We start from the raw sequence: 18,136 nt of genomic DNA, 5'->3' as shown, positions 1-18,136 counted from the left end.
TAGAATCCCTGGATTAAACACTGCACCAACAGACTCCAAATAAAAATATTCATCTAAAAACTGCTTTATTCAAACAAAAGATTTGGGTTAAATATTTGGGTTAAATAACTCACTCAATGCAGTCTGAAAAACAGCTGACATCCAAAAATTCGTTTATTTGTTGAAGTAGAAGTGTTAACTGGGATGCTTTTTTTTAAGCTGCATTATATATATATATATATATATATATATATATATAGCAAACCTCAACTTACCTGTGGTATGTGGCTGCACAACTGTTGGCTATAACTGGCAGTGTTGTCTTCTTTATATCATGTTTTTCCTTCCACTTACCAATGTTGAGACAGTGCTCTATACATTGTCGCTTCCATCACGATTTCTCACGCTTGCATAAACTTGCTTGCAGTGAAGCTGACCCCACCCCACCTTGGACTGGGCCCCATGTACTCCATTCAAGTGGTCTGCAGATGCAGAAGAACATAATCAGACTCAGATGTGTGTGAGTACAGGATGGGTCAGGTTGATGCTCAAACATTTATATGGATGACTCACCACAGGAGGATGGACCAATGTAGGTCCGTCTATAAAGCCTCTTCTGTGACTGTCATGGCTTACTTTTGTGTCAGGACCTCTGATGGGCAGAGACCCATTCACACTGAGGTACACCCTACTGACCCAGTCTCCAATCCATCCAAGCACAGCAAGACATACAACCAAGAACCACCAGCGTTTGTGGTTGTTTAAAGTTGGTTAGCAAATTGCTCGTTTGTTCATACTTATCTAGCTAAACTAATGTGTGTGCTTATCAGTGTTTTGTCCACCAGCACCAGTAACGGAGTAACTCTAGGAGCCAGTTAGAAGCGTCACTGCTGAGTTATGATAGAGCTTATTTCTACCTTGTTTTCTTTATTGGGCATTGTTCTGTTTTGTTTGTTTGTTTTATTATTATTAGTGACAGTGTCAATCTGATAATTTGGAATTTAAGGTTTGATAATTATGTCAAAATAATTCAGTAACTAGCTATTCTGACTGCAACCCACACACACAAAAAATGTAATTGTTATATCTTTGCCCAATTTTGTTATATATGTGAGTGAAAATGTTAAAAAGATAAACTGGATGAATTAGTCAGCTATGCATTCATAGCCCATCTATGCTTCTGATACATCTAACGTGTGAATCTTGTGTGTTGATCCGACACCTCCTGGTGGTTTAGGAGGACCTGCAGTTAGACTGAAGTGCTCTGCACTCTGCGCATAAGAAAGTGTGTGTGTGTGTGTGTGCGTGCGCACTGAAGCCTGTGAGTTGACCTATTGAAATCATTTCAGCGCTGTCACCACAGCAACGCAGGCTTCTCTGTCTCCCTTCTTCTCTGGCTTCTATTTCCCCTCCCCTCTCATTTCCCCTCCAATCCAAAGTGAAGTCATGTGACCGTGGTGACGTCAATCTCGGCAGGCAGGCAGAGGAGAGAGGGTTAGCTTGTGGGATTTTGAACAGACCTGCTCTCTAGGAGACGCTGACTTTCTCTCACTGTTCTCAGTCTGTGCCTCAGTCAGTGGCTCACTCATTGCTCTGTTCCTCACTCGCTCGTCTTCCCCTTTTCTCGTTGTCTTCTCTTTCTCTTGTCTGTCCTCAGTACCCTCCTGTTGCTTCATCTGCTGCCGCAAACTCTCACTGAAGACAAAGTTCTGGGAGATGGACTGCTGAGCTGCTCACGCATTGCTTCCAAGAGAGGTAAGCTCCATGTGAATGCATTTCTCTAAGGCGTGGATGCCAGTAGCAGCTGATGTAGACATGTGTTTACGTTGCAGGAGAATTCACACAGTTGTGCAAAGGGGAAGTGTAATTCCTCCACATAACCTCTGCGCACCCCTTCAGGGAATCCAGATATGAATGCTCATACATGCGGCACGGTGTCATTTCTCTGGGGGTAAATTTGGATGGCGGGCTTCCTTTCTTTTTCGGCCCCTTTGAGGAAGAGAATGCGGGAGAAAAAGCGAGGAAGAAGGCGAGTGTGTAATGTGCAGAGCAGCCAGCGGTGATGGGCAGCTCCACATGGCTTTTCCTCCCAAAGCGTTGCTAATGTTAGAGGCAACAGTGGGCTGGTGCCGCCGTCTGAGACTGCCAGTGTTGGAGGTGTGGAGGGGGCCCCCAGCAGCTGCCACCTGCCCTCCACCCCCTCACAGCGATGGGAAAAGCTGTAAAGACTGCAGAAAATGCACCGCTAACACTTTTCTGTTTGACCAAATCTATATACTTCCGTCAGTTGAGCACAGCATTTTAGTCACAGATTTCTTTGGCAGAACCCCCTCACACCACCCCACCCCACACTACACCTCCTTCTCCTCCACTCACACATCCAGCTCCCCAGAATGTCTCAGACAAAAGCATGGCATCCCACATTTAGGTCAAGCTGGAGGAAAAGAAAGGGAAATGTCGATAACAAATGGCCCGGATCTTCCTTCCTCCCCTTCTTTCTCTGTGCTCTCCACTCAAGTTTCCCACCATGTTTTCGCTTCTTTCCGACTCCCATTCACAAATATATAAACAGTGCAGGATTTATATTATTGAAGTACCCCAGAATGGAGCTTTATTTTCTCAAGAACAAATCAACGTGTTTGGTCACAGGCTACTTCTCCGTAACTTTTTTATACATGCAACGAGGCAGCTGCTAAACTTTTGACATGGTATCTCATATGACTTTCAGTTTTTAGCTTGTATGCTGGAACTTCACTTTGCAAGATTTTCTCGGGATAGCCATCACTCACAAGCCTAGTCAGCCATTGTAACATGAGAGTCTTGACTCGTGAGAGACCTTACTACCGCAGCCTGTATTATACTGATAAGTTCATTGTCCACCAAACATCAACCACTCTCAAGTGTTGCATTCCAAAGTGACTTTGTTGACGCACGGTGGGCAGCATGCATAAGAAAGAGGTACGGGATAGGACCTAGCTCTGAAGTGGCGCTCCATACGCTCTGGCCAGTCAGTTCATGTCACTTTGTATGTATAGCACCCCATATGACCATGCCTAAAACTCACAGTGTGCACCTGTTGGCACCATGACTAAATAGCCAGATAAGATGCCATTTGGATAGAGTGACATCCCCCACATGTGCTAAACCCAACTGCATCCTGTGAACATTCGATTCCATTGAAATGCCTAACTAAAGATTTCATTGAAAAGTCAACTTGATGATAGTTGATAAGTTATGCCGCAGGAGTCATAACTGTTTAATCACTATTATTCCCAGTACAACACTGCCTGCCTCTTGTGCATAGATATCCTGGTGTTCGTGATGCAAGCTAACATTTGACTCTATGGTTGTAGGAAACAGGAATCGTGGTCAGAAATGGGACGGAATTTGCCATTTTGTCAGTGGTTGAGGCAATGCAGACTTGGGGTGATCCTGCGTTCCATTCTCCCAGGGCTTAAACCTCTGGTTTCATTCAGTCTAAAAGATCAGATGTTCGCTATTGATGGCAGTGAGCAATGTGTAGCTGATCTAGGCTCCTGACTTGCGACCCTGGAGTACTGTGTACAAGGGTTGATCTGGCTGGTTCTAAATAGTTTTGCAGCCACGCTGTCTCCCTACAAGGGTCTCACCTGCAACTCTAGGGTCCAAATATAACACAGGTGCAACAGTAGGAACAAAACAAAGAAACAGAACCTTTCTGTCCTGAATTCACCCAGATTTAGCCAAGAGCGCACCTTTGGCAGTTGTGTTGGTGTTTTAAGGATATGGACCTTTTTCCTGGCCAAATAATCACCGAACAAATGTGTTGAAACTCTAGCAAGTACCTTGTGTTACTGCTGAGCCTGGTGAGGTGGAGCAGCAACAACATAAATGGGTGTGTTATCCTTGGCCACGTGTGTCAATGGGATTGTGTTATAATTGTGAGACTTCTGTCATGAAAACCATGACACTGCATTGTTGTGCAACAACGCCCACGCACACACACACAGCCATTGCAGCGCAGGGTTGAAGTAAAGCCTGGAGACTTCAGCCTGCCAAGTGCAGCAGCCCTGCACAAAGACAGGAATCTATAACATCCTGTCTTGTACTGACGGAGGTCCTCATGTAACTCTGGTGGAGACTGAGTGGAAGGCAGTTTATGTAACTGCTGAGTTATCACCTTGCTGGGAGAAGGAGGGTGATGAAAGCAGGAATGGAAAAAGTTCAGTTGTGGGATGAAAAAGATCCAAGAGATGTTTGATGATGCAAGACAGAGCAAGAAGAACGTCAGTTGTTGTTTGTGTGCAAGAAAGGTTACAGCCGAGGACACTGACCATTTCATCCCCACCATTTGGACTTTTTATTATTGTGACATCTAATCTTATCATGCACTTGACAAACTTTTTCTAAATCTAAAACCCTCTTAAATGAAGGGTTTCGTGAAAAGTCCTACTCCACCACAGGGGAAGGTCTCAGAAGTCTTGCGGGACTGAAGCGCTGACAGATGCATGAGAGTGGCGAATGCAAGGGACAGCTGGCCAGCCAAACTCTTTGTGGTTCTCTGATGGGATTCTTTATGAAGGGGTCAAAGGTCCTCTGCCTGAAAGTTAGCTCTTGGGGGATGGAGAAGGCTCAGGGGCATATGGTGCGGCTGGAGGGTCAAACCGCAGGGTGTCTCACGCTGACATCATTCTAAAAAGAGGCATGAGTTTTAGGAAACTACGACAGACATATGTCCTTTTTTATCCTCAGAGTGAAGTTCACACACACGGAGTGGCATTGTTTGGCACAAAGAGTGAGACACAGAACAACCTACTTTACTGGAGAAACTAGCACCAAAACAAGGACAGCCTTGTTACCGGCCTTATAATTGGTTGGTAAAGGTTGTAAAGGTTATAATTTAGATAGCAAGTTTGCTGTTGTTGTCTAATACGACCACTCAACAACAACACACTTAAATTGAAATGTTATTTTCGCAGTAGTGCTTGAAATAGCAAAACAGATCAAATCCATCCGTATTGCAGTTCTAGTTATTATAGAGGTGAATCCATTGTTTCTATTGCACGGTATATTGCATATTATTCCATATGATGCTGCTTAGTGGCTCAAACTGTGGACTGACTTATCTTCCAGCCACAAATCAGCCGAACAAGGAAGCAAGGAACACAGTGCCACTGAATTCTAGCATGATCAAGCAGCAGAACGTGAAGTCCCTTGAAGAGTAACACTACTGTAAAATGGTTACATATAAATGCAGTCTAACAGTGAATTACATCCAGGACTCTGTATAACAATGTTATAAATGTTCACCAAGTTTAAAAAAAGAACATTTTCTAAAACTGAACATAACTTTCTATGAGTTTATTGTACTTGCGCTTTAACTATTGTAACAAAGGTATTTGCTTTAGTATGAACAAATCTTACATATTTTTTAAATGAATCATGATACAGTGGTACCTCGGTTCTCGACCACAATCCGTTCCAGACGGCCGTTCGACAAGTGATTAGTTTGAAATCTGAATCGATTTTTCCCAGTACAATGAATGGAAAAAGAAATAATGCGTTCCAGGCCTTAAAATAGGCTTTTGTAGGAGTGAATGTAGAGTGTCTGCTGCAGGTGCGCTGTTCGTCTATGTGTGTGGCTGCTGCATGTGGGAGGGGTTGCCGAGTGAGTGACGTCTCTCCAGAAGTGAAGAGGTGCCCGGTGCGTGTCCAGCTCTGAATGTGCGCTTCTGTGACAAAGTCACAAACCAAGTAACGCTCTGTCCCAGACTCGCCTCATTCCTGTCCCAGCTCCAGCCCACAACAGGACATCAAACCCTGGAGTGTGCGCTCCAGCCTCAAGGTGTGGAGAGCGAGCACCTCCCCTGTGACACTCTACCACGGTCCAGTACAGAGACAGGAAAGGTTTTACACCTCAATATGAAGAAAAAAAACAGTTAGTAAATGTAGCTCACGGGAAACGTCTGCATACAGAGGCTGTGTTATACACAATAACAAAGCCCGTTGTGCGTCAGCTGATCGGTCCGCGCACGTTATGTTTTTTCCTGCTTTTTTAGGGGGCGTTCGAGTTCTGGATTTTCGTTCGAAATCCGAAGCAAAAAAATCCCGAAATTCTTTTTCGAACTCCGTTTTGTTCAAATTCTGCGATGTGTGTCCATGTGAATCTTGTTGCTGTTGTCGACTGCATGGGTATGTTAATGTGTACATTTTAAACATTGATCTAAGAGATCATGGATAGTACAGAAGTGCTTGTTGTGTTAGCAATATGAAATTGAAATGGGTTGTCTGTAACTTGCACAGTGGTTGAAGACATTTTTAGTATGTTATTATTATTCAATATTCATAATCCTGACTTCTAAACAAGTGACAGTTAATCTAAATAGTATCTGAAGCACATGACAAAGTTGCTGTTCACAGGTGATGGATCCCCTCGAACACAGCTACTTAGAATTCCACTGAGCCTGGCTCCACACTTGCTGCCTTTTGGAAATTCAAATAATGAAAAAGCAGTGAAGGAAAACCATTCATTTTAAGTCAGTACCCTGGAGAAAACCTTTCTTTCTGACCCGTCTGACTTGTAACCTGTGAGGGGAGAGTGAGCAAGTTCTCTCCAGCTCCATGCAGCTTGTAGATTATTCCTGACTCGTTGATCATTCCTCAGATGTGACACTAAAATTCGTCATCAGCCGTGCACTTTAAAGGACTGTTGGTTGACAACAGTAGTGCCAGTAACTGCCGGTGAAAGTGGTCTCTCTCGGAATGGAAGGTTCCCTGATGCTTTTGTGAGCTGATCTTAGTAGTAATTTTACCTCCTCAGGTCTTAGTTTTTAATGGCTCTGTATGTTTTAGCTGTCAAACCTGACTCAGTCAACTTTATTATTACACTTGTGTATTTTAACAGTTTGAATGTTTGTTTTATTGTGATTTGCAACCAAGTGCAGCACTTTGTGATGATCTTGTGTCATTTTATGTGCAACAGTTTATAAATAAATATGGGTTGTCTGATCAGTGAAGCATGTGTTTCATCCTGAACAAGTTACATTTGTCAGACATTTAAGAAAGGTCTGACTGAGAAAAAGCTGCGTGTTCAAAAGTAGCCTGCCACCCCATGTATAGTTACTATACCTTGCTACAACAGTATTACACAGATGATAAATCAAGTAGATGATGTTTTCAAGGAGCAGGTTATGACGGTGTATATTTCTGGTCATAAACCACCGAAACCCTGGCTTACTATATGTTGAGGTATATATATATATATATATATATATATATACAGTTTATCTATGTTAAAATTCACTTGAGCAACGTGGAAATATGGAAAAAGTTGTTGAGTTAAAGGTCAGAGTGATTCAGGTAAAAGTGGCCGCTGGAAGGACTCGTACCCATCAGCGGAGTCACGCCGAACACTTGAATATGTGGGAACATGTTGGGCCACTCACAGCTTCAGGTGTAAATGACAAAATGGTCAAGATAACATGATTATGATGGGGATGATTTGGGCATTTTGAATAAAGTTTTCATCTCTAGTAACTCTGCAAAGCAAAGCGTTTCTCAGGCTTGTAGGATCTAATTATGAATTCATATATTTATTGACATAAAGAAATGAAATGGCTGTTTTTACTCATTTTGGTAAAGTGTACACATAAATCTTGAACATGCCAAACGAAGATGGCAACAAATAATAATAATAGGTGATGTAGGTGTGTAATGAAACGTGAAGGATTTTGCTTCTGGAGCTACTGTCATGTTGAATATTTTATAATAGAATAATAATTGAATCTGGACCAGGTACAGCCTGGGGAGCCACATGTGGCCCTTGGCCTGCATTTCTGTGGCGCTCATAAGGATTGAGTAAACAGAAAAAAATCATCCCTGCTGTGATTCTATTTCCAGTTTTTATCTTTTCATTAAACGTGCCTGGATTGTGTCCTCACAATCTAACATTAAATCGCATTATATTCCATTACCAAGTAATTCATTTTTGATGTTGTCATTTTGGTGAGTATTACATCCTTTTGTCCCTCAAAAAAAAATGATAAAAGTTGCATTTTTTTTTTGCTCATTGTTCTGTTATGTTCTGTTGTTCTGATATTTTTAAATTTTTACAATTTACTTTAAGTGAAATATGAAATTAAAATAAATCATATGAGCTCGAATGATGTTACCATGGCATTTAAGTTTTTAGTTTTTTTTTTCTTCTATGACTATTCATTCTAATTGTCTTACAGCTTGATCGCCTCTCGCTGCTGTCTCACTATATAATGTTAGGAAGGTGAACTGCTACTTCTGAACTAGAGGAATAGCTCAACTGAGCAAACAAGATGAACTAACAACGGGTGCTGTTATTGTCGACGATAAATATAAAATGCCTTGTCATCAGAGTAAATACTGCCCACATGAGTTCCTCTACAACACGCACACACTTCTGGTCATATGTTTGCAGCTTGTAGCTTTATCGTGTTTGGCAAAGTTACAAGAGGTCTGGGAGTCAGGTCCATGACTTCTTGCTATTGTTCAGCCTCTTCTTTGTTGTATCACTTGAGGCAAATTCTACATTTGTTTGAACCAGCAAGTCATCCTCGCAGCATAATCCTTTACTAAAGACTGACCTCCAACATTCACTGTGATGCAACTTCCTGTTCTGTTTGTTATTTTCCATGATGCTGCGTCCTGTTTCTATATTTTCCTTTGACCACAGGATGCGAAGGAAGCTTTGTAACATCCCCAGAGGCCTTCTCCGATCAGAATCATCTCCAGCCTCTGCCTGACTCACATTTTCTCTCTCGCTTTCAACATTATTGCTCAGCTTTCTTTCTGTCTATCAGAAACACTGTCGTCGTTCTGCTCTCGAAGCACATCTGATCTGTGGTCTGCAGTTAATAGCTGCTCACTAGTTTTATTTCAACTCTGCTTTGACCCGTTTTATAGTCCATTTCAGTCCGGATTGTGTGACAGACTTCTTGGTTCAAATGAGCACACGGATGCAGGACTATGACTGATCCAAAAGATCATCCTTTATTGAGGACTTTACAGTTGGATTTTATGCAGTTCAGAAACATCACGTGCTTCCAGAAGAAAATGTTAGTTGTCTCCTTTGCTACACAACTATTTTATCATCTGGGGATTCACAAATGAAGCATAATCTATACGCCGCACTCATGAAGAGTCAAGACAGATCAGCTTCCCTCTGTGTAAATCATTCAGCTTACTGAGGCACACACTTCTTTTATTACAAGATAGTTATACTTATTATGCATTCATTGGGATTGTTGTTCCTCATAAAACACAATTGTTGTTCCAAAGCACCATCAGAAGCAGTGACCAACGTTTACAAACTTAATTCTTCCTACGACATTGTAAGATTGTGATGCGTTCTCCCTCATCTCTTGACTGTAAGTGCACAGCTGAACTACTTCCTATACGTTCTTATGATGCTACATTTTGTAGTCCAAGCTGATGTGTGTTGCCATATCTGCACTCGGCCTTCAGTGTCTGGAGAGCCGCCCGTGTGACCTAAACCATAACAGCAGTGGGAGCATTCCCCACCCTCTGAACAGTTGAGGAAAAACACTACGAAACACTATCTACCTGAATATGCTAATACAGTGTAGGTATATTGCTCATTCTGGGGGAGATAAATAGAATAGTATATGATGTATCTACACATCTATTACGTTGTTTTGATTTCATTTCTATAAGTGAGCTGCTCACATCGAAGGCTATTAAAGCACACCAACAGTGCACACCGAGTTGCTCATCTACACCCGTGTCATACTTTTTTCTTTATGATTATTGTGGTTTTCTTGATGAATTCTTGAGTCAGAACCTCCTTGTTAGCTCGCCTGCCGTCATGTCTAATGCATTTATCTGACTTGAAAAAGTCCACTCAGCTCAGATGAGACTGTAACTTTTTTTAAATTGATTATGAAAGCTGTAGGAGGAAATGTCTGTGTCTCCAGCTCGTCCCTTCTTTTCTCTCTAACTGCTGAATGAATCAAGATGGCTTTATGTGTGGTTGCTTCTCTCCGCTCCTATCGGGTCTGTTACCATAGCAACCTAATGAAGGCTAAGGAGGCAATTTAAATTGAAAAATGACAAAGGCAGCCAGCAACCTCCCCTTACGTGACACAACATTCAACACTGTTTTGTGGATCGAGGTGGGCGAGTCAACAGACGTACTGGGATCCATGTACAAACTAGAGCAGTGTTTTTCAACCGTCAGGTGTGCCGCAGGACATGAGCTCATTTTAGCAAGTATTACTGGAGATATGACAGCATGAAATCATGAACAATTACAACATACAGTATGAATCATCTGCCAAACTGAGGCGATCGTATGGATCGATGCTGATGCGCTGACTCTCAGGGATGGGCTCGGCCACACATTCAGTCAGAGTGAATAACCTGTTCAAAAACTCAACTTCCAGTTGTTTCTAAACCCGTGATTCAAACACACATTCACAGCAGAATAACTCCTGATTCTAAAGACTATCTGCACCACAGGGCTAACAGCTAACTCACTTCAAACCTAGAGCAACAAAGTTTACCTTTGTTTAATAGATGGTTTATAGAGCTGGTGATATGATATGGGCACCTTCTTATTTTGCAATATAAAAATGCAATATAATCCTATAATAAAGTTATCAGTCAAACAGACTTGTTTTCACTGCAAAATCTCACTGTAAAAAGTGTGTTGGAATGAAACAAACTTGGAATCTGTTAGATAAATCAGAAATTAACATGATAGCAGAATTTGATGTGACAGAGCAGCAGTTGTTGCCACTGAGGCAAACACTGCCACGGCCTCCAACCACCATTCATTGGAACGACACCACAGTGTTCGGATGTCCACTTAGTGTAGTGGAGTCAAACCACCAATCCACAGGTTACTGAACGTTCCTCCCTCCATACCCTCTTCTTCCAGACCAGCTGCTGTGAAGCGTGGCACAAACTGCAGCCTGAGATCCTTAGGAAATGTAAATAAACAAACTCCCTCAGGAGTTTTTGAACAAATAAGTACAACACAACATGACGGAATAAATTAAAAGGAGAAAGATGAACACTATCGCCACAAAGCTGTTGCATTCTCATTTACTAAACCAGCAGGACTTCTGTCGACTACGTCATTTCCACCTCCAGCCTTTGGTGGGCCATGCTCACACAGGAAAAATGAAACATACTAAAACAAAAAAATATATATATAAAAAACTCAGCACCAAATGAATGCACTCCAAAATGTTAACACACACATAATGACTATTGTGGCGATTCAAGCTGAGAAAATGGATGCTAAAAATTTGTCTGGAAACTCCACAAAACTAAAATAAAATGACGAGAGGCGGTAAATAAGGAACTGCCTGCCAACACAGGGCAAGCCAGACTAACAATCTGTGATAACAATCTGTCAGTGCATTTCTCTTCATCGGCAGCCAACTTGACCTGTGGTGTGCCACAAGGTTCCATTCTAGGTCCCATTCTATTTTCAATCTACATGCTACCTTTGGACAAATCATCCCGTGTCACCACATGTTTCCACAGACAGAGCAGAGTAGCACATCACTCCAGTGGAGTACTGCTGATGTCCTACAAGCCAGCCAGGACCCTCAGATCCTCAGGAGGGTCTCTGCAAATCTAGACGTAAATCTAGGGGTGACAGAGGGGTCCTCAACTCTGGGACAGTCTGCCAGAGGAGACTCCAAACACAACTTGTACCTGATAAAAACTCACTTTGTGAACAGCGTTCTAAAACATGCTATATAAATTATACTATATTATACTTTATACAAGGAGATGAAATATGTAAACAGTACCACGTCCCAGAGCTGCTGGATCTTTATTAATCACGGTCAATAATCAAACAAATGAAGTTAGAACTGTTGTATTCAAAATTCATCCAAAAGAGATGACATGAGTTACTTTGCATTTTCATGTGACTGTTTAGTGTTTTGGTGAACTTGAATCCTGTTCAAATGACTGTGCTGAAGAAAGTCAACCATCGTGTCCTCACTGATGTTTTACCAAGTTCCATATTTATTACACAATAAATACCTCAACACACATATGAATTTCTAACTTGTGAATTACCAAATCACACCATTTTTTGCGGCAGGCGGTGAGAGGGAAAGACCGGGAGCTTGCTTTGCTCTGCTCCTTCTGCAGACTGATACCTTTTCAAAAGATATGTAGATCCAGACAGTAAACAAGTCAGTCACCAAAACTCAATCCTTATCTGAAAATTTCAATGAACTCTGTTCATCCATTTTGATGACACTCGACTGTCTCTGTCATTACATGGCCTGGATCCCATCGCTGTATCTGCTGATGAATGGTACCAACCAGCATCTGAAATCCTTCACGTTCTGTGAGGGTAAACAAGCCACTTTTGCTCACAGGTGCTGATCGCAGTTGAATACACCGGACTCGCCTCGCATACCTGCACCCACACAAGCACTCGCGGCCCCACGCGCTCTCACTCGTACACACACAGCCCACAGTTTGCCACCTCTGTGTTGTTGACTCCGGAGCACCATGTGCGACCATCCGTGAGGATGTGCACACTTTCAACCAGAAGCTCATCAATGACTGTGTGATTTTTGCGCCTATGTTACTATGGTTACGGCAGGAAAATCACTTGATCTGAGAGTGAATTGCTGCTGTGTAGGACGCAATTTAAAACAGAAGATGAAGACTGCAGGGATATGCTTGAACATGTTTCACACTGTGTGGAAACAGGAGTTCATGAATTAAATGATAAATATAAATCTACTTGTGAAAACACAAGCCGCCCTTAACCACACTGCACCGATTGGCAAGTTTTTTTTTTTTGAGGGTTTTGAGATTGGAGGACAGATATTACCATAAGTAATTTTTTAAAAGTTTTTTAACAAAGTAAAGTGTTCAAAATAAAGAACACAAACCACAACCATGGTTATTTGTCACCATTCACACTAAAGCAACTCAACAAGCACCACATTATAGCATTAAATCATTATTTCACGCTTAAACTTTGTGAGTTTTCAAAACTTTAGAGTTGAGTTTTGGTTTTTACAGCAGCCTTGCTTCTCAGGATTGACCTATTAAACTTGTTCTTGAGCTGCTACTGATCACTAGTACATTCAAAATGCATTCGTAGGAGTTAAGAGATGATGTTTTGAATGATCATACTAATTCACATTATAATTTATGACACGTTTATAAGGTATCAATGGTGAATTTAACCTAGATGTAAACTTTATACTAACTTTATCCTAACTATAAATCCACCATACTGTATAATGTTGGAACAAATAACAGTATTATCCCAATATTTGCACCATATAACACTCTAGAATTCTTGTTAAATATTATCATAAATGATTCATTGAAGCATTCATAATACAGCCTACAAAGTTTTATAAATGCATTCTGATGTCTTGTGATTCTACTAGTAATACATTGTACAGTCGATGAGACCCATACATGAAGTGTGATCTAAATATATTTAGCCCTGTCAGCATCATAAACCTCATCACTTTGTCGTTGTCATCAAGTTATCAGTGTCATAAGAGAAGGAGAAACTGTGGAACTAGCAAGCCTAAGTGCTGCCGAGCATTGGTCTCGAGCAAGAGAAAGCTTGACTGACGTAATGAAAGGGCTGTGGGAGCGCAAATATGAGATTGCAAGGGGCACTTTAATGAGCCACCGAACTGTTAGCCAGCGGTGTCATGCAGATCTTCAGCTCAACAGGGCCGCAATAGTGTTGCATCCATCTCTGGGCATACAAACTAAATTCACCCACAACAACATGTCCATATTTGGCCGCTCAGCTGCTACAAATATCCAAACACTTTGTTTTCCTTCATCATGAAGCAACTTTTAAGAGGCGTGACAGATGTGTTTGGTAAACTGTCTCAGATGGCGACTGTTAAACCTCCTTCATGTAAAACAGTAGCACAGGGCCCCTATTTATAGATGACCATACATACTTCCACACGTCATGAGAATACATCCAGCACAGAAGCATTTCTGAGCGTCAACTCATAAAACCTTTACTACTGAACGGTGTCTCTGTGTATGGACGGCAGCCGTGGGAAAGTGTTAGATTTCCTGTCTCAAATAGACTCAACCAAAGTACTGGAAAAAAAAAGTTCAGATTGGTATTAGGTTTGTTTTGAGATTAAAAAATATGCCAGTAACTATTGGCCCTACCACCCCCAACCCAACTGTGAGAGCACAGATTCTCATCGTACATTCCTAAAAATCCAACAGGAGCCAGGAGAGGTCTTCTGAAGTGACAGTTTCTGTCAATCAAGCTCCCACTCCTTTAATGTCAACTGCTGTCAATCTCCAAAAATGGAGTACAGGACCCACTCCAAATCCAGTCTTCTAGTTCCACCAGTCCCACACACTGACATTTATGTGTTCTTTTTTTCCCAAGCATTTTGAGTTCTCGACTTGTTACTTGAAAATGTTTTGCTCTAGATTCCTGGTTTGGTATAAACTGCAACCTTCTCCTCAGTCATTACCACTTGAGCTCCAACATCATGGAATCATGATTTGTAAAGATGCGTTTCTCTAAACAATTTGATGTTGTTTAGCGCTTTGTAGCATTCTAATGAATGTTGGATGGAAAGTGTGGTTCTGATTGATCCATTTTTGACTTCACAACACCTCCCCACTGAAACAGGAAGCACACCGTGTCACATGACAGGCTTCAGCCGTGAATCTGAATTTAACTTCCTTTGAGTTTGAGCTGACCCTCATATCAAGCACCAGACCTGAACTTCATTTGATGTAAAGTAAAACTGCACAATGCTGCGATTTGGTTGCTCATATTTCCTCCTTTTAACGGAATTATAACATCCTCAGCTGGATGTGACCTGCTGCCACACAGAGTATTTCATTGTCCTTGTGTGAATTAATAGATGCTCCGGTATCACCCATCTCTCTCCCTCCCTCTGTGGGTGCAGCTTCACTGGGAAACGCTCTCCTGCTTATCTTGTATTTATTAGCATTCACTCTGCCCGTCTAGTTCTGCCTTATCTCCACTTCCCAGGTTCTGAACAGACCTCTGTTCAACTGTAGGGCTGCATCATTTCTTAACTCACGGAGACGAAGCAAACATCAGCCTGTGATAACGGCAAACAAAGCAGAGTCAGATGTAACTCCCCAGTGTGAAAACCATTCCCCCATTTAGCCAGGTGTCACTCAAACGATTATTTGCTTGGGCGATGATTGTGCCCGACCCAGCCATTAGAGCCTCCTCTGTTGTCATGTTTACAAAACAGAATTAGGCTCCGACATTTTGGTTCGGATCAGATATCAGATGTTTTTCTTTATTACAGTAGGCGCCACAACAATTCAGTTGCACTTGCTAACGGACATGATTGCTATGAATTCATGAGTAGTTTCCTGTACGATTTTGATAAACATGTATTTGGTACGTAGTTGTGGATACATGTTTCAACGGTTGGTGACTTGTGTCCAGAAAAGAACCCAGTCACACATGAATGCACAAGCAAGAGGCAGTCAATGAAGCCATCACAACCACAGCACACCTTCTTTTGACGGAACACTGGGACATAAGCCACTGCGAGGACTAACTGTGCGGACATAACAAGGCATCATAACGGTTTGGAGCTAATGTGCAACACTTAACTCACGATCATTTAACTTGACAGCAAACACTGCCAAAGTGCCCCATAAAGGTCTCTCCCGACGGTTAAGTCGCACATGATGAGCACTCGTCTCCCTCCTTCAGTGGAGTGTATCTTTGTGAATCTGAATGATATTTGTTTAGTGACTCAGTTCAAATATACTTTGGCTGTGCCGGCTTCTCCTCTGTTAGCTGTTGAACCGGCCGTCAGTGCAGGAGGAAAGTATGTTGAGATTTTATTAGCCACTTAAACCTGTGTTGAACATATGCCGCTTTTTCCATTCCACTGTCTCGGTCATGGCAGTGATGCAGCAAACATACAGGCGAGGACCGTATTTTTATGCTTCACCGTTCACACTTTGTCCGATGCAGACTTTCAGCTAAAGCCTTGGACAAACTGACTCATATATTGCTATAAGTTCCAGATTCAAACTGATGATGAAGCTGAATCTTTTCATTTTATCACAGTAACAGACGCATAAATGTGTTTAGAAAACCTGGCACAATTCGTAGGGGTGAGCCGGAAGAATATGTTTCAGAAACGGCTCAAGAACGGTACACGTTCAAGTCTTCATTCATTGGGTCATTTTGCACCGACTAAGAACACGTTTGCGTGGTGAACCTATTATTCTGCCCTTTGCTATGAACCCGCTCTGCTCAGTCCAGGAAAGAGCCAACCATGAATCTACTGCACTGCTAATGCACGGACCTCCAATACGACTTGGTCGACTGTACTGTTTTGATCTATATACGATCATCAATAAGCAGCAGCCCAGATATTATTTCCAGGCCATCTTTTGGTGGATACAAAAAGACACATCAAATTGCCATTTAATAATGAAAACATATAGAATTCAGTGCCAAAGCTGCATTGAGTGACATCACCAGATGATAACTCATATTAAATCACTGTCTACTTATGCGCTGTAATAATTGTGTACTACCACAGATAGCTTTAAACACCAGAACCAAAGCAGAGGCATATAGGGCAATGAATATATGCCGTAGAGAGTTTATAAATGGTCTTGAAGTAGGGATTAGCTTTTGCACTTTGATTTATCTTGTTTTTGTGCTAGTTATTCTGACATGTGTTCTCTGTTTTGATGATTAAAGCGAAGACACCTGCTGGAGGTTGTTGTGATCATGATCAATCCTGTTTGGTTGGCAGTATTCCTGAATCTGTGTCTTGTTTTCGTCTGGCAGCTATTCACTGAGAAACCAAGCGGGACGACAGAGATGGGGAAACAAAACAGCAAACTCCGTCCTGAGGTGATGCAGGACCTGCTGGAGAGCACTGACTTCACCGAGCACGAGATCCAGGAATGGTACAAAGGCTTCCTGAGGGACTGCCCCAGCGGAAATCTCTCCATGGAGGAGTTCAAAAAGATCTATGGGAACTTCTTCCCATATGGAGACGCCTCCAAATTTGCAGAGCACGTCTTTCGTACGTTCGACGCCAATGGCGATGGGACAATTGACTTCCGAGAGTTCATAATCGCCTTGAGCGTGACATCACGTGGAAAACTTGAGCAGAAGTTAAAGTGGGCCTTTAGCATGTATGACCTTGACGGAAACGGCTACATCAGTAAAGCTGAGATGCTAGAGATCGTTCAGGTGAGTTTGCTTGTCTTTCCGATCATTTAGTAGCATGACCTTTCAGGTGAGATGTCGTTTTTGTGTCTGGAAATATGATAGAAATTCGTTTACTAAGCAGCTGTCCTCTTCATGTGATGAAATTTCATCTGCCTCTCTTTCACAGTAGATCCACCCATTGTCTCTGCACATCACAATACACATTAGCTCCTCTACCCTTGAGCAGCAATTGGTCTTTTTACCCTGCTAGTTTTACGGTGTTGCAGACAGAGGTCCATGTACTCCAAGTGACATCACTGCCCAGGACTGGGTTGTTAAATGACGCTGCTACACAGATCCACCACTGTCTCCATAGCACACGTTTTATGAGAGCAGTATAAACATACAATGTATTTTAAGAACAGGAGTTAAAACAGATATGCTCGAGGATAGTAGGACATATTGTATGAGGCTCCATTCATATTATCTGATAAAGATACTTGAGTGGAGAAGAAAGAGCATATATATATATATATATATATATATATATGTATGTATGTATATGTATACGAATTACAAATTACAATTTGTAATATATTACAATTAAATTACAATATATTATACAAATATTTGCAAGACATTAAAAGAGCTTTAGTTTAAATAAGGTGATATAAATACTGTGATTTACTGATGCAAAAGGAACAATATTTTGTTGTTTAAATGTATGTATGGGTCCCTCATTTGATTCAGTAATATACCAAGTTCATTCAAATTGAAAAATGTGGCTTCTTGTGGCAAATATTCTTATATTATTAAACTGTGATTAATTGAGAGTAATGAATCACAATATACTATATATATACACATGGAAGATTGAGGTATCTCATGCTTCTGACTGAGTATTCAGCGATGGATGATGAAATATAAGAAATCAGGGGTGGCATTGAAAGTGCTACATTCAAACAT

At 41.6% G+C, this 18,136-nt stretch overlaps 1 protein-coding gene across 1 annotated transcript in view; it reads left to right on the top strand.

Annotated features, from left to right (window-relative positions):
• The first annotated feature begins 1,446 nt into the window (after positions 1 to 1,446).
• LOC128768282 (neurocalcin-delta A) overlaps positions 1,447 to 18,136 on the top strand; it is a 34,307-nt gene continuing 17,617 nt past the window's right edge. Inside the window, exons 1-2 of the mRNA XM_053881053.1 lie at positions 1,447 to 1,734; positions 16,802 to 17,212. Of these exons, the coding sequence (XP_053737028.1) occupies positions 16,835 to 17,212 (378 nt within the window). The 5' untranslated portion in view covers positions 1,447 to 1,734; positions 16,802 to 16,834. The remainder of the gene's footprint in view (positions 1,735 to 16,801; positions 17,213 to 18,136) is intronic.

Source organism: Synchiropus splendidus, chromosome 12 (assembly GCF_027744825.2).
Source record: "Synchiropus splendidus isolate RoL2022-P1 chromosome 12, RoL_Sspl_1.0, whole genome shotgun sequence".
Lineage (NCBI taxonomy): Eukaryota > Metazoa > Chordata > Actinopteri > Syngnathiformes > Callionymidae > Synchiropus > Synchiropus splendidus.
This window is presented reverse-complemented; position numbering and strand designations above follow the sequence as displayed.